General features: G+C 33.4%; 1 protein-coding gene across 3 annotated transcripts; it reads left to right on the top strand.

Annotated features, from left to right (window-relative positions):
- The first annotated feature begins 78 nt into the window (after positions 1–78).
- Positions 79–14,208, top strand: LOC126746451 (fumarylacetoacetate hydrolase domain-containing protein 2). 3 transcript variants are annotated; one of them, XM_050454710.1, is made up of 4 exons: positions 79–654; positions 10,593–10,809; positions 13,623–13,951; positions 14,025–14,208. In XM_050454710.1, exons 1-4 carry the CDS (start codon positions 401–403, stop codon positions 14,176–14,178), a joined length of 954 nt encoding a protein of 317 aa, XP_050310667.1. In that variant the 5' UTR covers positions 79–400; the 3' UTR covers positions 14,179–14,208. The 3 variants fall into 3 exon arrangements, with proteins under 3 accessions (XP_050310667.1, XP_050310669.1, XP_050310666.1); XM_050454712.1 differs by lacking the exon at positions 13,623–13,951 and adding an exon at positions 11,877–12,205 and having other exon boundaries at positions 81–654; XM_050454709.1 differs by lacking the exons at positions 13,623–13,951; positions 14,025–14,208 and adding exons at positions 11,877–12,205; positions 12,279–12,832 and having other exon boundaries at positions 84–654.
- The last annotated feature ends 4,758 nt before the right edge of the window (positions 14,209–18,966 follow it).

Below are 18,966 nucleotides of genomic sequence, written 5' to 3'. Positions count from 1 at the left end.
TGTATATATCAGTCCTAAACGAGACTTCGACTCGAGAACGTTCGTTAAATTATTTAATCATTGAAATAGGCACGAGAGATTAGAAGATAATAAAAGTTGTTTCCCATAAAGTTATTTGTTACACGTTCGGGTATTTTATTAATAGACGGTTTTCCAGCAAAAAAAAAATCTTTTTTTAGATTTAAAGAATAATCGAGGTGCAACCGGTTTATTTATCGGTGTTCTGGTGGTGACTCCCGAAGCAGTTTATCGCCTCAACTCTTACCTGGTATACCGAATTTCAATAGCAAATTGAATCGAACAAATTCCAGATAAACTCGCGGTTTTAACCTTGACATCGTGACGCTTTTTTGTATGTTTGATTTTCGTTTGTTAAAGTGTTTTTTTTTTCTCGTCAATTATGAGTGCGACCACTTTAGCCAGACAATTAATAAAATTGGAGAAACGTTTCTCCTCGAGGCATTTCTCTCTCGGTAAAAAGAGCAACATGAGATACGTGCAATATAAAAGTAAAAATGGAGGTAAGCAGCATCTGGGTGCGCAGATTTCTATCGGTGGTGATATTGTTGATATAAGTTCGGTGGACTCCAGTATACCGAATAATTTGGTGGATTTTTTGAAGTTGGGCAGTCCCACCTATGAGAAGGCTAGAAGGTAAGCATTAGAGTTCTTAACGGGTAAGTGCAAGGGTAAAGGGGAAATGCCTTATAAATTAACCATATAAACATATGAATCTCTCATTATATAGCCTTGATGGAATTCTATAAATAACAGCAGTGACGCCCAAAAAGTGAAATCTCCACGTGATGTTTTGTTGGTGTGTAGATTATTATATTCCGATTTTGTAATATGACTGGTTTAGCACTTGAGTTTATTCATAATTTATTCGTTAGGCAGGTCAGTACTCAGTAAATAATTGTGTATACAAACTTTTTTTTTATATTGTACATACTTTATCTTAAGCCCCTAACTCATCTCACAAGTAAGGGAGCCATCTTGAAAATGCCTCCAAAATTGTTAGGTAAAAATTCTTTAACAAGATGGTGTCCATTTGCCATTTTATGTTATTGGCAGTTAATTAACATCAAAATATAAGGTAAACGTACCTATTATCGGCACTGCCCCTATTACCGGCACTTTTACAACATAATTACAAAAAATTAAGATTCTCCCACTTGCATTTATAGTTTTAACATTTTTTAAATATTCTTGAAATATCTGACTATATAAATAACCCCACACAGTCCGATGACGCGCGACAATAAATCTAGGAAAATTTATTTTAATGCCGACAGTTGACGTCTAGACGTGATTAAAAATTGCATCTGAATTGAACTTGCTTTTTGGTAAGTACAACTTGTTAAACATAGATTGTTTAATTGTTATTTAGTGAAAGAAAATATTTTTTTTGCCTTTATTTATTATTTTAAGGGGAACCTCTAAAAATGACTTTGACCCAATTATTGCCGACAATTGGTGTTTTATCATGCCAGTTTTTCAGGTTTATTTTCGCTAGTAGAAAAACTGTAAGGGCAAGATCTATTTGGATTAATGTATAATAATATATGTTAATGCAAAGGTCCAATTTCCGGCACCCAAAATTCGTTAAGCCAATATTTTTATTCCCATTCAAAGAAAGGTGCCGATAATACGAGCATTTTCATGCCGATAATAGGTTTAAAATTTTTCTAGGTAAAAATGGATAGAAAGAAAAGACTAAAATATTCTCCAGAAGTGCTACAAAGTGCTTTAGATGAAATCCAAAAAGGAATGCCCTTTAAAACGGCAAGCAAAATCTATAATATTCCCAGATATACCTTGCAAGATAAAATTAAGGGTAGAGTTCCACTTAATAAGAAGTCTGGCCCAGAAACAGTTCTAACCCAAAATGAAGAAGATATGCTGGTTAAGTGGCTTTTCCAGATTTCTAATCGCGGGTTTCCTGCCACAAAGACAATTTTATTGGACAGTGTTCAACTTTTAGTAAAGGAGCTAAACAGACCCAACACTTTTACCAACGGAAGGCCTGGACGAAAATGGTACGAGCTTTTTTTGAAAAGGCATCCAGAACCAACCACTAGGATTGCTCAAAACCTGACATCTTCCAGGGCAAATCTAACAGAACATCGGATTCGACAGTGGTTTGTTGAAGTTGAGTGCTACCTAAAGGAAAACGATTTTTTAAACATATGATTATGTCCAAATAGGGTTTTTAATTGCGACGAGACCGCATTTTTTCTTTGCCCCAAAAATGATAAAGTATTGGTTAAGAGGGGAGAGAGAACAGTCTACTCCTTTGGTAGTAACGATGAAAAAGAATGCTTGACCACCCTTATTACCTGTAGTGCATCTGGTCAAATTTTGCCACCAATGGTATTATTTACTTACAAACGTATTCCTAAAGCACTTGTTGAGAAGTTTCCATCTGAATGGGGAATCGGAAAATCAGAAAACGTGGCAAACATTTTCTACCCCTAGTTGGTCGCTAACAATATCCGGTTTCCAGTAGTGCTATTTTTAGACGGCCACACCTCCCACTTAACCATGTCTTTGAGCGAATTTTGCACGAAATCAAATATCATTTTAATTGCCCTTTGTCCCAACGCCACACACATTCTCCAATCTTTGGACGTGGCTGTGTTTCGACCTTTGAAAGCTGAGTGGAAAAAAAGTGTCCAACACTGGAGAATGGAGAATAACGGACAAAAGATGACCAAGGATGTTTTTTGTACAATTTTGGAAATAACTCTAAAAAAAATTAATAATTTTCCGGATATAGTTAAAAATGGGTTTAGATCCTGTGGGTTGGTTCCATTTAATCCAGAAAGTCCCGACCTCACACGATAACATTGTTGAAGAAATATCAGACACAACTAATAAGGATTCGCTGAAAACATGCTTAGAAATATTAGAAAAAGAGATACCTAATGACACCCTTATCCTATTTACCCAATCAGAAAGCATATGGAATGGGCCAATTGAAGACAAAAACTTATTTAATGTGTGGAAAAAATAAGAAATAAAGTATCAACCAGCGTGGAAACAGAAATACAAACTAATGCTAAAACTCTGACTGAGAATCCTCTTATCATTGCGGAAAATACAAATTTTCACTCTATGGATGAAGAAAATGAAATTGATATCACAGATCTCTTTGACAAGAGTGAAAATTTTGATCAAACTTTTGACGTTCCAATAGTCGATCAAGAGGTACTTACGGACTCTTTTCTCAATATGGACGTGAATATCTCCGTAATAGAAGACTCGCAAGTAGATACTTCTGCGCACCGAATAATGCCTTTAATTGAAGTACAAAATATATGCACGGAAGAAAGAAGTGATGATAAAACTTTATGTGTTATTCCAGAACATATTACGCCTATAAAGAGCTGCTCATATTTAACACAAAATGAAAATATTCCCCCATTAGCTAGTAATGAAGAAATATTATCAATTTCAAAAAACAAATCTCCCGGTTCGTCGTTTATCCCTACTCCCTTCAAAAAGGTTTTATTTTGGCCTGATCCTAAACCTGATCACAGCAAAAGAAAAACAAGGGAAAAAATCCCTGCGGTGGCTACTTCCTCCCAATGGCAAGATTACCATAAAAGAAAGGAAGAAAAAAGAAAACTGAAGATGAACAGAAAAATCAGAGAAAAATGGAGCGCGAAAGAAAAGAAGAAAAGAAAATTGATAGAGAACTAACAAATAAAAAGAAACTGGAACATGGAGAGAGAAATTCGGCGATTGAAAATACTAAAAAGAAACTAAACTTTAAAAAAGCCCTAAATGTTACGGGACCAAGTGTGATTCGAAAATCAAACCGCAGGGCTGCCGACTTAGGAAGTTTAAAGGAAAAAAAATTACAAAATGTGCCCTCTTCTTCAAAACCCTTTAAAGATTCTTGGTATTGTTCAATTTGTGACACAGATCGCAAACTTGATATGCGGTTATGTTCAAAGTGTTTAATGTATTATCACGAGGAATGTGTCGGCCTTACCAAAGACAATAAAGAGGAATTTCAATGCGTTTTTTGTGATAAATAAGTAGTTATTTAAAAGTAGGAATAAGTATTTTTGTTATAAATAAAGCCTTTCTCAAAGAAACGAAAATTTAACTTTTTATTTCCTAATCCTAAAATCCTTTACGAGTATTATTTGGGTGCCGATGAATGGTGCCGAACAGTGCCGATAATTAGAGATTGGGCCATTTGCGCTATGCCGATAATAGGAGCAGTTGATAAGTTTTGATTTTTATTTTTTATAAAAATATATAATATTTTAAAATATATTGTTTAGAGCTTAAAAATCCTCCATTATTAAATTTTCTTCTATTATATTTAACTCAATTAGTGATTTTAAATTTTGTTAACGTTGTATAAGACCCTTAAGGTGCCGATCATTGGTACGTTTACCTTAGTTGACATCTGTCACTATAAATCCAATATGGCATTCAGTTTTTCCCCAAGATGGCGTCCAGTACACTGGACACAGGAATCGTTATTTATTTATTTAAGGGATGTCCCCATTCTAACAAAATTACAAAATAAATTATATCCTAACCCTAAATGTATATAATTATTCTGCCATCAACAAATATATTAATAAAATATTAAAAAAAACAAATTTTCTATAAATCAATAATACCTATATCTATCTAAATGTATGTAAAATATGTAGCAGCCCAAGATATACAAATAAGATAAAACTTCCAATAACTTCAAAAAAAAATATAAAGCAACTAAAAACAAACCATTAAAATAATCAAAATGAAAAGTAAAAGCAATCAAATTTATTTGATACTTAACACATAGTACTCAACGAGTAAACTCACTCACCTTTTAAGTTTTGAAGGCTTTAAATCCACTAAGTCAAAAGCCTGATTAAATCTATTTCCCAACATGTGGAGTCGATTAATTGGAGAAAATTTACCATAGTTTTTATGGTGATATTCAAGCAGAAAAAGGGACGTCTCTCTAAGGACTCTGATGCTATTGCATCTAAAGTTTATCCGCGATAACAATTCAGGGCAATCAATAGCATTATTAATCAACTTGTGAAGAAATATCATATCACACCTAGTTCGATAGTCCTCAAGAGAAGTCATATTTAGCCTTGACTTAAGTTCCAATAAAGACTCATCTCGTACATTTAATCGCCAGGCACAAGTCCTGAGAAATTTATTTTGGACCTTATCAAGACTGTAAATATGGTTAGCATAATAAGGGGACCAGACTATGAAAAAATAAGACATGACACTATGAATAAGTGTAAGATATAAAACTCTGAAGGCAGCTACTGAAAAGTCTTGAGTATTTCTAGTTTTAAAACCAAAAGTATGAAGGGCTTTACTAGACAAACTACCTATATGGGGTATGAAAGTCAGGGAACTGTCAAACAAGACCCCCAAATCCTTAATTAGCGATACTCCTGAAAGTATATTATCATTTATGTGGTAGTCAAATGGGACAACTTTTCTAGATTTAGTAAAAGAAATGATAAAACACTTATCCTTATTAAGATGTAAGCCATTAGAGACAGACCAATTATATAGAGAATCTATGTCTGATTGTATCATCAGGCAATCAGACAAGTTTAAAATATGTAAAAATAGCTTCAGGTCGTCTGCAAATAATAGGAATTTGCAAAATTTGATAATACTAAAAATATCGTTAATAAATAAATTAAAGAGTAGTGGCCCCAAATGTGAGCCCTGAGGCACCCCTGAAGTAACCAAAATAAAAAGTTTAAAAATCTCAGCCATTCTTCTCTAAGAGACCAACATACAAAATTGACGAAAAACAAATAAAAACACAAAGTCACGGTCTCACAACATGTAATTAAACGGGCTACACGTATTTCGCTCTAGTTAGAGCATCATCAGGCCTTTAAAAGCCATCCACACACTTCACAGTACATAAATAAAAAAGCACCAAGTTGCAAAATAGGAAGTGAAACTGAACCCCTTACATTAACGAATTGTATCCTTTTATGTAGGTAACTATTTAGCCAAGAAAGAAACCACTTAGGGAAACCATATCATCTTAATTTAAAAATGAGCAATGAGTGTGTCAAAGGCCTTTGAGAAATCAGTATAGATGGAGTCGACCTGATGACCCTTCTCGAAAGCCCTGACAATGAAGTCATGATATAATACAAGATTTGTAGAAGTAGATTTACCCTGCCTAAACCCATGTTGCTCGTTGATCAAGAGACCTCTACAATGCCAAGTTCAGGATAAGCTCAAAAAGCTTAGGGATAGCAGATAATATAACAATGGGCCTGTAATTTTTTATATCATCCCTGTCACCATTTTTGAATACAGGAGTTATAAAGCTGTCACGCCATTTCTCAGGGAAAGTTTGTAATTTTAAAGACAAATTAAATAATGTACACAAAGGTCTAGATAAACTATAAACACATCTTTTTAGGAAATAGGTAGGAACATTATCAGGACCATAACTCAGTTTGTACTTAAGACCAAATATAGATTCAAAAACCTCAGACAGGGATAAAAGACATGTCGACAGAATTTGCTACTGGAAAATTAAAGTCACTGAGATCAACCTCATCAGAGTGAAAAACACTAGAAAAATAGATAGAAAATAAGTTTGCAATATCCTCCTCCGAATCTGCTGAAATATCATTTAAATGCATAGCATTTGGGATACCATGACTTTTATTAAGGGAGTTAATATGATTCCAAAATTGTGTGGTGTCAGATTGAATCGACTCATTTAAGGTAGCAATGTAAGATCTATAGCATTGCTCAGTATGAACTTTACATTGAGTACGTAGGTTAGTAAACAGGATATAATCTTCAGCTAAGTTAGTATTTTTGAATTTAGCATGAGCAGTATTTTTTGATAGAACAAGATTCCTTAATTCTGAGGAAAACCAACGAGGAAACCTGGAAGGTTTATATATTTTTTTTGGTACATAGAGTGAGATTGCATATAAAACTACTTCATAAAAGTTATGCACTGAATTATCGATGTCTGAATCATCAAAAATACTAAAGAAAAATAATCATTCAAACTTACAAAATCAGCATTTTTAAAATCAAAATAAGTTGTACTATAATCCTATCACTAACCCTAATATCGCAAATTGTTGCTAAGTGGTAAAAGTTGTTCGGAAGAAGAGTGTCTAAAGCTTATTGAACAGTTATTTTATGGCACTCGTCAATACTGTTAAAAATCAGATCCAGAAATACACCATGATTGTTTGGAATAATGCTAGATTGTCGCATATTCAGAAAATGATTCACAAACTATTTTGGCTGGATAGGTCAGTGCGCACTCAACTAACAGACCCTCATCAATTGAGTAATTCCAACTGGCTAAGGGTAAATTGTAATCTCCAAATAGAAATACAGGTATATTGGGAATATTGTCCTTAATACTTTCAACTGCTGAGCAATGGGCACGGTAGACTTCTTCTGCAGAATTAGGAGGAATGTAAACACAACCCAAAATATTAGATAGCTCACCATAATCCACTTGAACAAAAATGTGCTCCACATTTAAGATATCGGTCTTGAGTTGTTTGGCTTTAAATTTATTGTGTACTAACATTAATACTTCACCACCACATTGTTTAGTACTAGTTAAGGAATTGCGATCTAGCCTAAAAATCTGATATTCAGATTTAGCTAATTCATTGTCTGAGTAATGTTGATTTAGCCAAGTCATTAATAATGACTTGATCTTAATCACATTGCAATATTGCACCACGAAGTTGATCAAGTTTAGTACCAATGCCACCCAGATTCTGAAAATAAATAGATATGGAGGTTAATGTGTTCGGTTTTTTGGTAGTGGCTTTTTGGTAATTGATGGGGAACCATTTATGAATTTAATAATTAAATCAGTCTCTCCTTCTTGTTCTCTGCCACGTAGCTCAGATAGAACAGCTTTGAACTGTTCTTGCTGAAGCTTTGTTTTATCATAGCCTATTCTTATGTTACCATCAAGTCTATTTCGCCTTTTCATAGCATTCTTTACCAAATTTGAGTGTTTAGTTACCACTTTAATTGGCCTGTTCCTTCCTTCGGAAGCCTGCCCTACTTGTAAAGTTTTTAAAACATTATCCTGTGCGATGCCAACATTTTTTAAGATGGGGGCGAGTACAACATTGTCATTATCAATTCTTTCTTGCATACTGCTACTTCCAGACTCAGGAACACCGTAAACCATTAGATTGTTCGCCCGCTCTGCACAATCTTGAATTTCATGTAACACTGATGTTAGCAGGAGCACCCAAGTTCCCTTGAGAAGTCTGCTGTTTTTTTAATGTTTCCACTTCATCCTTTAGGGATTTAATCTGCTCCTCTAGTTGAATAAATTTGTTTGTCAGCAGAGGAATTTTTTTGAACAAGCATCACAAAAGAACAGAATAATGCTCACTTGCACAAAGACCGGAACATTTTTCATCCAAATGAAAAAATACACGGCAGCTATCACATCTAGGGGCTTTCTCTATGTGATCATCATTGATTGGCTTTAAACACTTGCTGCAGGGCTTCATTATTCATAATAAAACCTTACAAAATTTACTTAGAAAAACTCCAATAAAAACAAAATAATTGTGTAGAATCAACATGCTATACACACAGTAGCGACTTAGCTCATTAATTTTAAGCAAAATAAGTTTTAGTTTTTGCTATAATATTAAAAAAAACTCAAAATTAACTAAACATGTGTACAATTTGAGGTTAGGTTAATATACACCTGAAGCTCTCAGAGCATTATATTAAGCATCAAATATGAACTTGTTAAGAAAAAAAAAATAGTTTTATTTACTATTTATTTTCTATTAACTAAAGAGTAAAAAAATATAAATGGTAATTTTTTTTACAAATTTTTTTTTTGCATATTAAGGTTTCCAGTTTCTTAGCAAGATTATATTTAATTTGTCCTTATGGGACATTGTTTGAGTCTAATAATAATCTTTCTTTATTTAACAAAATCTGCTACATAACAATAAAACACATAGTATGTTAATAATAATCTAAATAGAAATAAAAAACAAACTTTTATTAAACTTAAAAGATATAATACATTATACTCAACATTTTAATCAAAACGACATTGAAACATGAAAGTAATAATAAACTATACTCTACCATTTATTCTATATAATAGAGTAACATGAAATATAACTAAATCACGTCTTACTATATTATGATCACCAAAAATTTAAAGAAATATATAACGTATAATTGACAATGACCTCAGGATTAACTCGAGATAGGGATCAGCTTGCATCCAAGATAGTCTAAGAATAATTTTTTTATATGATCAGTAGAGATCAACAGATTGTCCTTACTAAGCAAAAGATGTGCAAAGGAATGAACTTAATACAAGAATCTTCTTATTAATTTTATGGACCTCTTATATAAATTTAAAAAAGCATCAACGATTATTCAGTATCTTAATTTAATGTCCACTTGATCTAAGATTATCCCATAAACTGCTTGTCAAATGACACTTTTAAGTTAACAGCTGATACATGAAAGGATTGATGAGATATTCTAATTCATTAAAATGATCCTAATGGTCTTTATTTTTGAACGATTTAAGACTTTTGATGCAAAAGGTTCAACGGAGCATCTGATTATTGACTCCGTAATATCTAATAAATTCGTTGTCAATTTCTTACATGGATTAAGTAAAAACAAAAATACTTAAAATGACACCCAATTTTGGACAAATCATTACAAGAAGCTTACGATTCATTAGGACATAATCGATTTGAAAAATTGATATTCATATTCGAAATTTACTATCTGAATAAGTGTCCACCATGGATTTGTTCTGTAAATCTACAAAGAGTGTCAATAAAAAGAGGATCATCTGCAGTTGTTAATTATCTTGATATTTGTAAAGCAAAAATTGTAAGTGACGATGACCACGAGTTTTTAAGTAAAACACCTAAAATCGAAGCAAAAATTATCGCGAACGATAGCCGTTTTAAGGGCAATGATCTACCAGTTATTAGACCGCAAGTCTTATCATCTTAATAATTTATTTTGTAATATAACCAGGAATCTTTAAAAGAACATAAATCCGACCGAAAACCCCATTGCTTACATGAGAAATGCTTCAATCCAAAACTCTTTCTTTTTCCTTTCAACTAACTTGAATTAACTGAAACTCTGTACTCTTGGAAAAACAAGAATCCTTCTGGAGATGATGGGATTTCTGCTTGACTTACCTGATTCAGCTTTCTGTGCACTGGTTGATCCATCTTGATCATTGGAAGCTATAATTTAAATATATTAAGGTAATTCATGGGAACAATTGCTATGGCTTCATTAAAGATAATTTGCCTTTAGTTAAAGAGATAACCCTTGAAGAGAAATTCGAAATTGCTTAAAAAACACCATTTTTCTTATACGAAAACCTTTATTCTTAAAACAATTTAAATTCTCTTAGGGTCAAATAAATTCTTTCACCTCTAATAATGTCGAGTCAAGAGCGTCGACGACTTTGGCTCAAAAAGGCCCTTTTTTGAGTGTAAGTCAAACTTTTGACATATGGACGCAAAACTGGATACATCCCTAAAATTTACTCTTTTAATTTTTTTCAGAATAATCGCAGATAGTAAATCGGTAACACCCCTCTCGGACGCCATCTTGCTGCCACCTATAACCAATGGAGACAAGGTCGTTTGCGTCGGTCTTAACTACAAAGGGCACTGCGACGAACAAAACACACCATACCCCAAAGAACCGATGTTTTTCAGCAAATTCTCGTCAGTAATCGTGGGACCTAATGACAACGTTGTCATACCTCCAATCACAAACGTAAGTATACAAAAAAAAATCAAACTTTCCATATTGGCCATTCAAGATACACCAGTAAGGTCATATCACGAACTTAATAAATATACCTGCACTGCCAATTTAATGAAAAGTAAATGACCACTACTAGGGGGCCGCCATTTTACGTTATTGTGTCCTTTCGATGTTGGTCACTCTGACAAATTTCAGTTGTGCCAACTGTAGGGAAACAAAACAATTAAACTTTTGCAGAGGTTATGTTTACAAATACAAAATAGAAAGTTACACTTAATTTAGTTAAGAATTTAAGAGAGTTGCCTTAGATCTGTGATTTGTCTTGTACTTCTTTAAGAATTTCGTTAAAATTTATGAAATAAAGTAATCACCTAAAATGAGACAAAGTTTCAATTAACCTGAGATAGATGCATGCACCTTAAAATATTTATTTTATTATTCTGATAATCTTGAATCTTATAAATCTATCCTAATCCTAATATCATGAAAATGATGATTTAAATTTTTGCTTGTTTTTACTTTAACAAATTCAGTTAAAAACACTTTTATTTTCTTTTACTTTCCTTCTATCTACAGTGTTTCCACATTAATAGGTACAACCATCTATAAAAATCAAAATATAGATGATTTTATGAGGGTTTGTAAATAGCAAGGGTTTATATAGTAAAAATAAACAACTATATGTTATTCTATCATAAACAACACATACAAACAATTCACAATAATTCGGTTTTGAGAACAGTGAACCAAATACATTTAAATAAGGATGGCGATTCATTATCCAGGTATTAAATTAGGAGGACGTATTAAAAATCACCAAAAACTAGGAAATCCGCTATACTCACATGTCAGCGTTGTCAACTTCACATTACCTCCATTTAATATATTTTTTTTTTGTTGGCAACACTGAAAATGTTCAGAGTGGCCAACATCAAAGCGACACAGCTACTGTAAAAATGGCGGCCACCAGGCATTAACAGTCTAGGTATATTTATTAAGTTCGTGGGTCATATACAGTACTTAAGTAACGTTGCCAACTAACCAAAAATATCCAATTATTTCCTATTCTTTTATAGCAAGTAGACTGGGAAACAGAACTGGCTGTAGTAATCGGCCGTCAAGGAAAAGCCCTGAGACAAGACCAGGTGCAAGATTACATCTTCGGGTACACGGTGGCCCAAGATATCAGCGCTAGAGACTGGCAAAAGACCAGAAATAACGGACAATTCTTGCTGGGGAAATCGATGGACACCTTTTGTCCGTTAGGGCCGGCCGTAGTCACCAAAAGTAAGGTGAACGTCAACGATTTGACCGTCAAGACGTGGGTGAACGGCAAACTGAAACAGAACGGCAACACCGCCGAGTTGATTTTCACCGTGGACTTCCTGGTGTCTTATCTGTCACAGTAAGTTCGATGAACGTTTCAGTGTTGCCAAATAGTAGATTAAACTGTATAAAAATTTTATTTAATTTTCTAGAATAATGACTTTGTACCCCGGAGACGTAATCCTGACGGGAACTCCCGCGGGGGTGGGGGTGCACAGGAACCCCCCGGAATTCCTGCAGCCCGGTGACGTGCTCGAGAGCGAAATCGCCGGCATAGGACGGCTGAGAAACGTGGTTACTTCATAAATTAAAGAAAAAATAAAATTGATGTTTTAATATATTGTTTTATTATAAAAAAAAGGTTTTTTTTAAATTTAATTTCAATGAAATCATTAAACTTCGTATAAAAATGTAAAGTGCGGCCCTGTCGCGTCATGGTATACGTGGCATGCCGGTGTGTGTCGATGCGCGTGCCACTGGACATCAAATAAGAGGAACGACAGGACCGTAGTAGGTTTTTTTATATTTGATGAAAATTGAATGCAGGTAGAACATAAACAGGATGTTTATTTATATAAGCGTTTAGCCTTGATTTCTAACAGGCAACAATAAAAAGGAAATTGGTTACACGTTAACTGAAATAATAATTAATTAATGAAAAGTTGTCTAAAACCAAACAAATATATAAATTTTTTTTAAAACTTAATGACATCTTAATTTCGAATTTCCACTTATTTGCAATAAAAAATGGCAAAACTACTACAATTTTCATAGCGATGCGCCTTGCTTGTGTATAATAAAGTGGAGTTTTTCCACGTTTTACTCGAAAACTTTAAGGTTATGTGAAAAAAGTATAGATGCAAAAACTACAGATTTTTTATCACCTATAATTTTCATAAAAAGAATTTCATTCTCGGGCAATTATTTTCTGCAAAAAAACACGTTTTTCATTAATCCTACCCTTACCCTCCCACCCACCCCACACAACTTACCAGTAAGAAATTACTTTCAAAAATCATTGTTTTCCAAAATATCATGCATGGATATCAGCTGGTTAGGTCGCTAATATCTACTCTAATAACATAGTTTGTTTATTTAAATTTGATATAATTATGTATATTCATAAATATTTAATACAAAAGCATCAGTGCTATTAGTTTGGATATTATGAACAAAAAACGGTGATTTTTCAAAAGAATTTCTTACTGAGCAAATGTTTGGGGTGGGTGGGGGGCTAAGGGTTGTGCTAACGAAAAACAGTGTTTTTGCAGAAAATATATATTAAATATTTAATTTAATAACACTGTTAATAAAAATGGCGGCCACCAGGCAATTTGGGTCATTTTTGGGTATCGTGGTCATATGCATTAGCAGTTATTTATTAAGTTATTTAATAAATAACTGCTAATTATTATTTATTAAGTTCGTCATATACAGTACTTGAGTGACGTTGCCAACTCACCAAAAATATCCAATTATTTCCTTTTTTTATATAGCAAGTAGACTGGGAAACAGAACTGGCTGTAGTAATCGGCCGTCAAGGAAAAGCCTTGAGACAAGACCAGGTGCAAGATTACATCTTCGGGTACACGGTGGCCCAAGATATCAGCGCTAGAGACTGGCAAAAGACCAGAAATAACGGACAATTCTTGCTGGGGAAATCGATGGACACCTTTTGTCCGTTAGGGCCGGCCGTAGTCACCAAAAGTAAGGTGAACGTCAACGATTTGACCGTCAAGACGTGGGTGAACGGCAAACTGAAACAGAACGGCAACACCGCCGAGTTGATTTTCACCGTGGACTTCCTGGTGTCTTATCTGTCACAGTAAGTTCGATGAACGTTTCAGTGTTGCCAAATAGTAGATTGAACTGTATAAAAATTTTATTTAATTTTCTAGAATAATGACTTTGTACCCCGGAGACGTAATCCTGACGGGAACTCCCGCGGGGGTGGGGGTGCACAGGAACCCCCCGGAATTCCTGCAGCCCGGTGACGTGCTCGAGAGCGAAATCGCCGGAATAGGACGGCTGAGAAACGTGGTTACTTCGTAAATTAAAGAAAAAATAAAATTGATGTTTTAATATATTGTTTTATTATAAAAAAAAGTTTTTTTTTTAATTTAATTTCAATCAAATCATTAAACTTTGTATAAAAATGTAAAGTGCGGCCCTGTCGCATCATGGTATACGTGGCATGCCGGTGTGTGTCGATGCGCGTGCCACTGGACATCAAATAAGAGGAACGACAGGACCGTAGTAGGTTTTTTTATATTTGATGAAAATTGAATACAGGTAGAACATAAACAGGATTTTTATTTATTTAGGCAAATAACAACAATAAAAGGAAATGGGTTGTTAAAATTTGAAATTATTTTTTTTTATTTTCAAAGTAAATAAGGTATAAAAAATTTTCACCCATAGTTAACTGGATGGTTACCCGGGTACCTATACTATGTTTATAATACTAATAACATTTTTAAGAGTTAAATTCATATGTTTTATTATATATACAGTAATAAGAAGTCATAGAAAATTACAGTGAGGTACAAATTAACGCAACATAGCAAACAAACACTTAAAAACACTAAAAAACATTACTTATGAATTACAGTTTTGACAAATAGTTTGAGCCACTGAATGCTCATTACAAAACTGGTTTGGAGCACGATTTACAGGCTTTACGAGTTTTTCTCTGTTTATGGGTTCGCTCTCGGCATATTTGGCAACTACCAACCACCTTTACACGTCCAGATGCATCTCGTTCACAAACTGCTTGTTCTCTAACTGCATTATCTAAGGAACAGGCATTCGTCGGTGAAGGACCATTTCTATAGCCTGACGAGTAAAATGATTACCAACAACTTTTGGAATTTGGGATCTTATTTGGATACTTGACAAACACAGCTCATTACCAAGATCTTTTGAAAATCGCCGACGTTGATCAGTAGCTTTGAAAGAAGGATTAGGTTCCTTGTATATACAATAAGAAGCTAAACTAGCAACGTCAATTATGTTGAAAAAAAATGCTAATGGCTAACGATTTGTTCTACGTTTGACAGAATATTCACATAGCATTTGGTCCATAGTGTCAACACCGCCTTTAGTTTTGAATACAAAAATGGTTGAATTTATGGCTCTATCTTTTTGTGCTTGCATATTGGAAGGTAAAAACGTTTTATTTTTTCTAACTGTTCCTACTAAAGTCATATTCCATGAATTTAAAGTACGAGCAAGTTGCAAACTTGTAAAAAAATTGTCTGTTGTGATATTTCTTCCTGATCCCTTATAATGTGCAACTAAGTCCAATACTGTTCTCTAACCAATATTTGCCTGACGTTCACCAACTGGTGGTTTTCCGGTATATAGCTGACTCTTTAGAGGATAGGAATTTATCGCATCACAAGCCCAAAAAACCTTTATTCCATATTTCGCTGGTTTCGAGGGAATGTACTGGGTAAACTTAGTGTGTCCTCTATATGGAAATAATTGTTTATCTACTGTAATACACTCTGTTGGCCGATAATTTTTTGCCAAATTTGAATTCAGCATAATCCAGATATCTCGAATTGGAGCTGCGTGCTAAGACAGATAATCTTTGCACGTTCTATACGCGTATTCTGGTCATCAAACCGAATAAATCTTAGAAACATTTTGAAGCGATCACGAGGCATAGCTGCGCGAAACAAAGGGAGCGAATCCATCTTCCACATTTCAGAAATATGTTCTTTATTGAACCTATGTAAATCAGCAGTAATTAGAATTCCGAAAAATGCATCTAGTTCTACATCAGTAAATGGAATAAATACTTCTGGAGAAAATGTTTTCGGCGGCTTAGTTATTGCCAATAACCTTCGGTTATATTCCTCCGTAACTCTATTCCCTTTTTTATTGCTATATTTTAGAATCAGGGTACACATTTCTGGGGATATAATAGTTTTGAAAATGTCTTTGGGCATTTATAAACGACTTAAGGCTGATGCACCACTTTTTTCACGCAAAATATTTCGACCTACCGTTTGTCGTTGTGGTGTAGGTGAGTCATTCCACTGAGTGCCATCTTTACTAGTCCAGTGGAATTGTGAAGCTAAATCTGCTAAATCATCAGACTCCGAATCTTCTAGCTCTACAACAGGATCGTTTTTAACATCAGAATCCTCGCCCTCTCCATCTGACAGTTGTGGAATATACTCCTCTTCATCGGAAGCAATAAATGGCTCTTCTTCTTCACCACTTAAGTGTTCTAAGGCTTCTTCTAATTCCGAATAGGTCAACCTATTATTATTTAATTTATCTCCTTTTGTACTCTGTATTAACTTTGACATTTTACCTATTATGTAAAAATAATAAATATATTTGTTTTACCTTGTCTTCCGCTTGCACTATCGCTTCGACTAGGACCGGCCTCACTATCCGACATTTTAACGTATAAAAAATACTTTAGATTTAACGTAATTCAAACTCTACTCAAGTAGGTACAACGCATTCCTGACGAATATGAACTATCTTGTGCAAAAACATAAACAGTCCGAGGCGCCAGAGATAGGGAAAAACCCACACAGATGTGCATGTTTATCGATAAGGGTAGAAATTCACAGAAAAAGCCACGGCTCTATATAAAATACATAGTAGGTACCCGGGTGCCCACGCCGTCCTTAGAAGATGTTTTTTTTCCCAGACACATAAGGGTTAAACTTAATAACTTATCTTAAAAAACTGAACTTATGGCACAACTAGTGCAATTTTCATAGTGATACGACACGGTGTCGAGAAATAAAATAGAGTTTTTCACATTTTACCCGAAAATCTTAAGGTTATGTGAAAAAGGATTTTTTTATCACCTATAATTTTCATAAAATGAATTTTATTCTCAGGCAATTATTTTCTGCAAAAAAACACGTTTTTCATTAATCCTACCCTTACCCCCCCACCCACCCCACACAACTTACCAGTAAGAAATTACTTTCAAAAATCATTGTTTTCCAAAATATCATGCATGAATATCAGCTGGTTAGGTCGTTAATGTCTAATCTAATAACACAGTTTGTTTATTTAAATTTGATATAATTATGTATATTAATAAGTATTTAATACAAAAGCATCAGTGCTATTAATTTGGATATTATGAACAAAAAACGGTGATTTTTCAAAAGAATTTCTTACTGAGCAAATGTTTGGGGTGGGTGGGGGGCTAAGGGTTGTTCTAATAAAAAACAGTGTTTTTGCAGGGAAGATATATTTAATATTTAATTTAATAACACTGTTTATTTAAATTTGATATAATTTTATATATTAATATTTAGCATAAAAAAAGCGTTTTTAGAATGGATAATATGGATGAAAAATAGTGATGTTTCAGAAGAATTTCATGGAAAACCTCTAAGCCAAGAAATGTAATTATCTCGAAATGTATAGAAAAATTTGTGTTTTTTTATTTTTGCAATAGATGCTCCTTTTAAGGACGAAATATTTTTTTCAATTTTATTCCAAAAATCAATAATAAACAAATTATAGTGACTTAATTTAAAATTTCTGAAAAACTTAAATTTTAAAAAATTTCTAAAAATATGTGTTGTTAATTACCTTTAACTTCAAAACATCTAAACAAAGGGATTTCTGGGGACGCATTAAAGGGCAAAAAAATGGTTATGAGTCAAGTCACTTTTTTTTTAAACTATTTTAACTGCGTTTAGATTAAAACAAAATGAACGAATTCCCAAAGCACAAATCAAAAGTAATAACCACACCTTCTGATTTTTTTAAAGAAGTTGAATATGCAAATTTGTTTTCTATATTTCACTGCAATATTAGGAGTATAAATAAGAATTTTAATGAAATGCAAATTGTCTTGAATTCGTTTCAATATTACTTTGATGTATGATATTATATATAATGATGGAAATATTAATAAGAATGATGGTATTGTGGTCTATGTGAAGAGCGAATACAAGGAAGGTTCGAAATTTCAAATATTGGATTAATTAAAGTTATAAATTTATATATCAAGGTGTCAGGACAAAAAGTCCTTGTGCAAGCACTTTACAGATCACATGAAGTTTGTCCTAAAGAATTTAATCACAACTTGAATTATTTTTTAAAGAAATCTAAAAAAGCAAATTATAAGTTTTTTATAGGAGTTGTAAATATCGACATAAAGTCAAACAAAGATATAGCGTTTGATTATCTAAACACAATGGCAGAACACGGATACGTGTCATTAATGAATGATTCTACTCGAATACAGAGGGGGTCAAATTCATGCATTGATCACATATTTCTTAAAGGCAACATAGAACGACATCCGAATAAAGTCTATAAATACAAAGCAAAAATTATACCAGGAAACTGAAAAATTCCCCAACGACATCGAAAAAATCAATATAAAGAATACAAGAAATATTTGGAAAAACTTATTTATAAAACGAAAATAGAGTACTATAAATCTCAAATTACAGATTTAAATAATGTCCCTAAGAAGTTATGGAAAGTAGTTAATTCATATGTAGGTAAACCCGATATGAAACAAGAAATTACTCACATTTGTTCCGAAGGAAAAATAATTTCAAATAAACTCGAAATTGCTAATGAATTTAACACCAACTTTTCAAAATTAGGCCAGAATCTGGCATCTAAGATACAAAAACCTTTAAATTCTCCCAGAAAGTGTAAAATTAATAATAACAACATATTTCTAAAATCCCCGAAAGATGCGGATGTAGTAAATGTAATAAAGCAGCTTAAGCCTAATAAAGCTCCTGAGAAAGACGGTATAACAACACACCACATAAAACTTGTTAGCTCTTATATTAATAAGCCGCTGATTCACCTTTTTAACTAAATTAT

The sequence above is a fragment of the Anthonomus grandis genome, chromosome 17, assembly GCF_022605725.1.
Source record: "Anthonomus grandis grandis chromosome 17, icAntGran1.3, whole genome shotgun sequence".
Lineage (NCBI taxonomy): Eukaryota > Metazoa > Arthropoda > Insecta > Coleoptera > Curculionidae > Anthonomus > Anthonomus grandis.
Note: the sequence above shows the minus strand (reverse complement) of the source record. Positions and strands in the feature narration are given on the sequence as shown.

What these genes read in the sequence shown, in the direction of transcription:
- LOC126746451 (XM_050454710.1), top strand. Translation starts at nt 401, where the DNA reads ATGAGTGCGACCACTTTAGCCAGACAATTAATAAAATTGGAGAAACGT. An exon ending in ACCTATGAGAAGGCTAGAAG is followed by an intron (nt 655 to 10,592) that starts GTAAGCATTAGA and finishes AATTTTTTTCAG; the next exon opens with AATAATCGCAGATAGTAAAT. An exon ending in CTGGTGTCTTATCTGTCACA is followed by an intron (nt 13,952 to 14,024) that starts GTAAGTTCGATG and finishes TTAATTTTCTAG; the next exon opens with AATAATGACTTTGTACCCCG.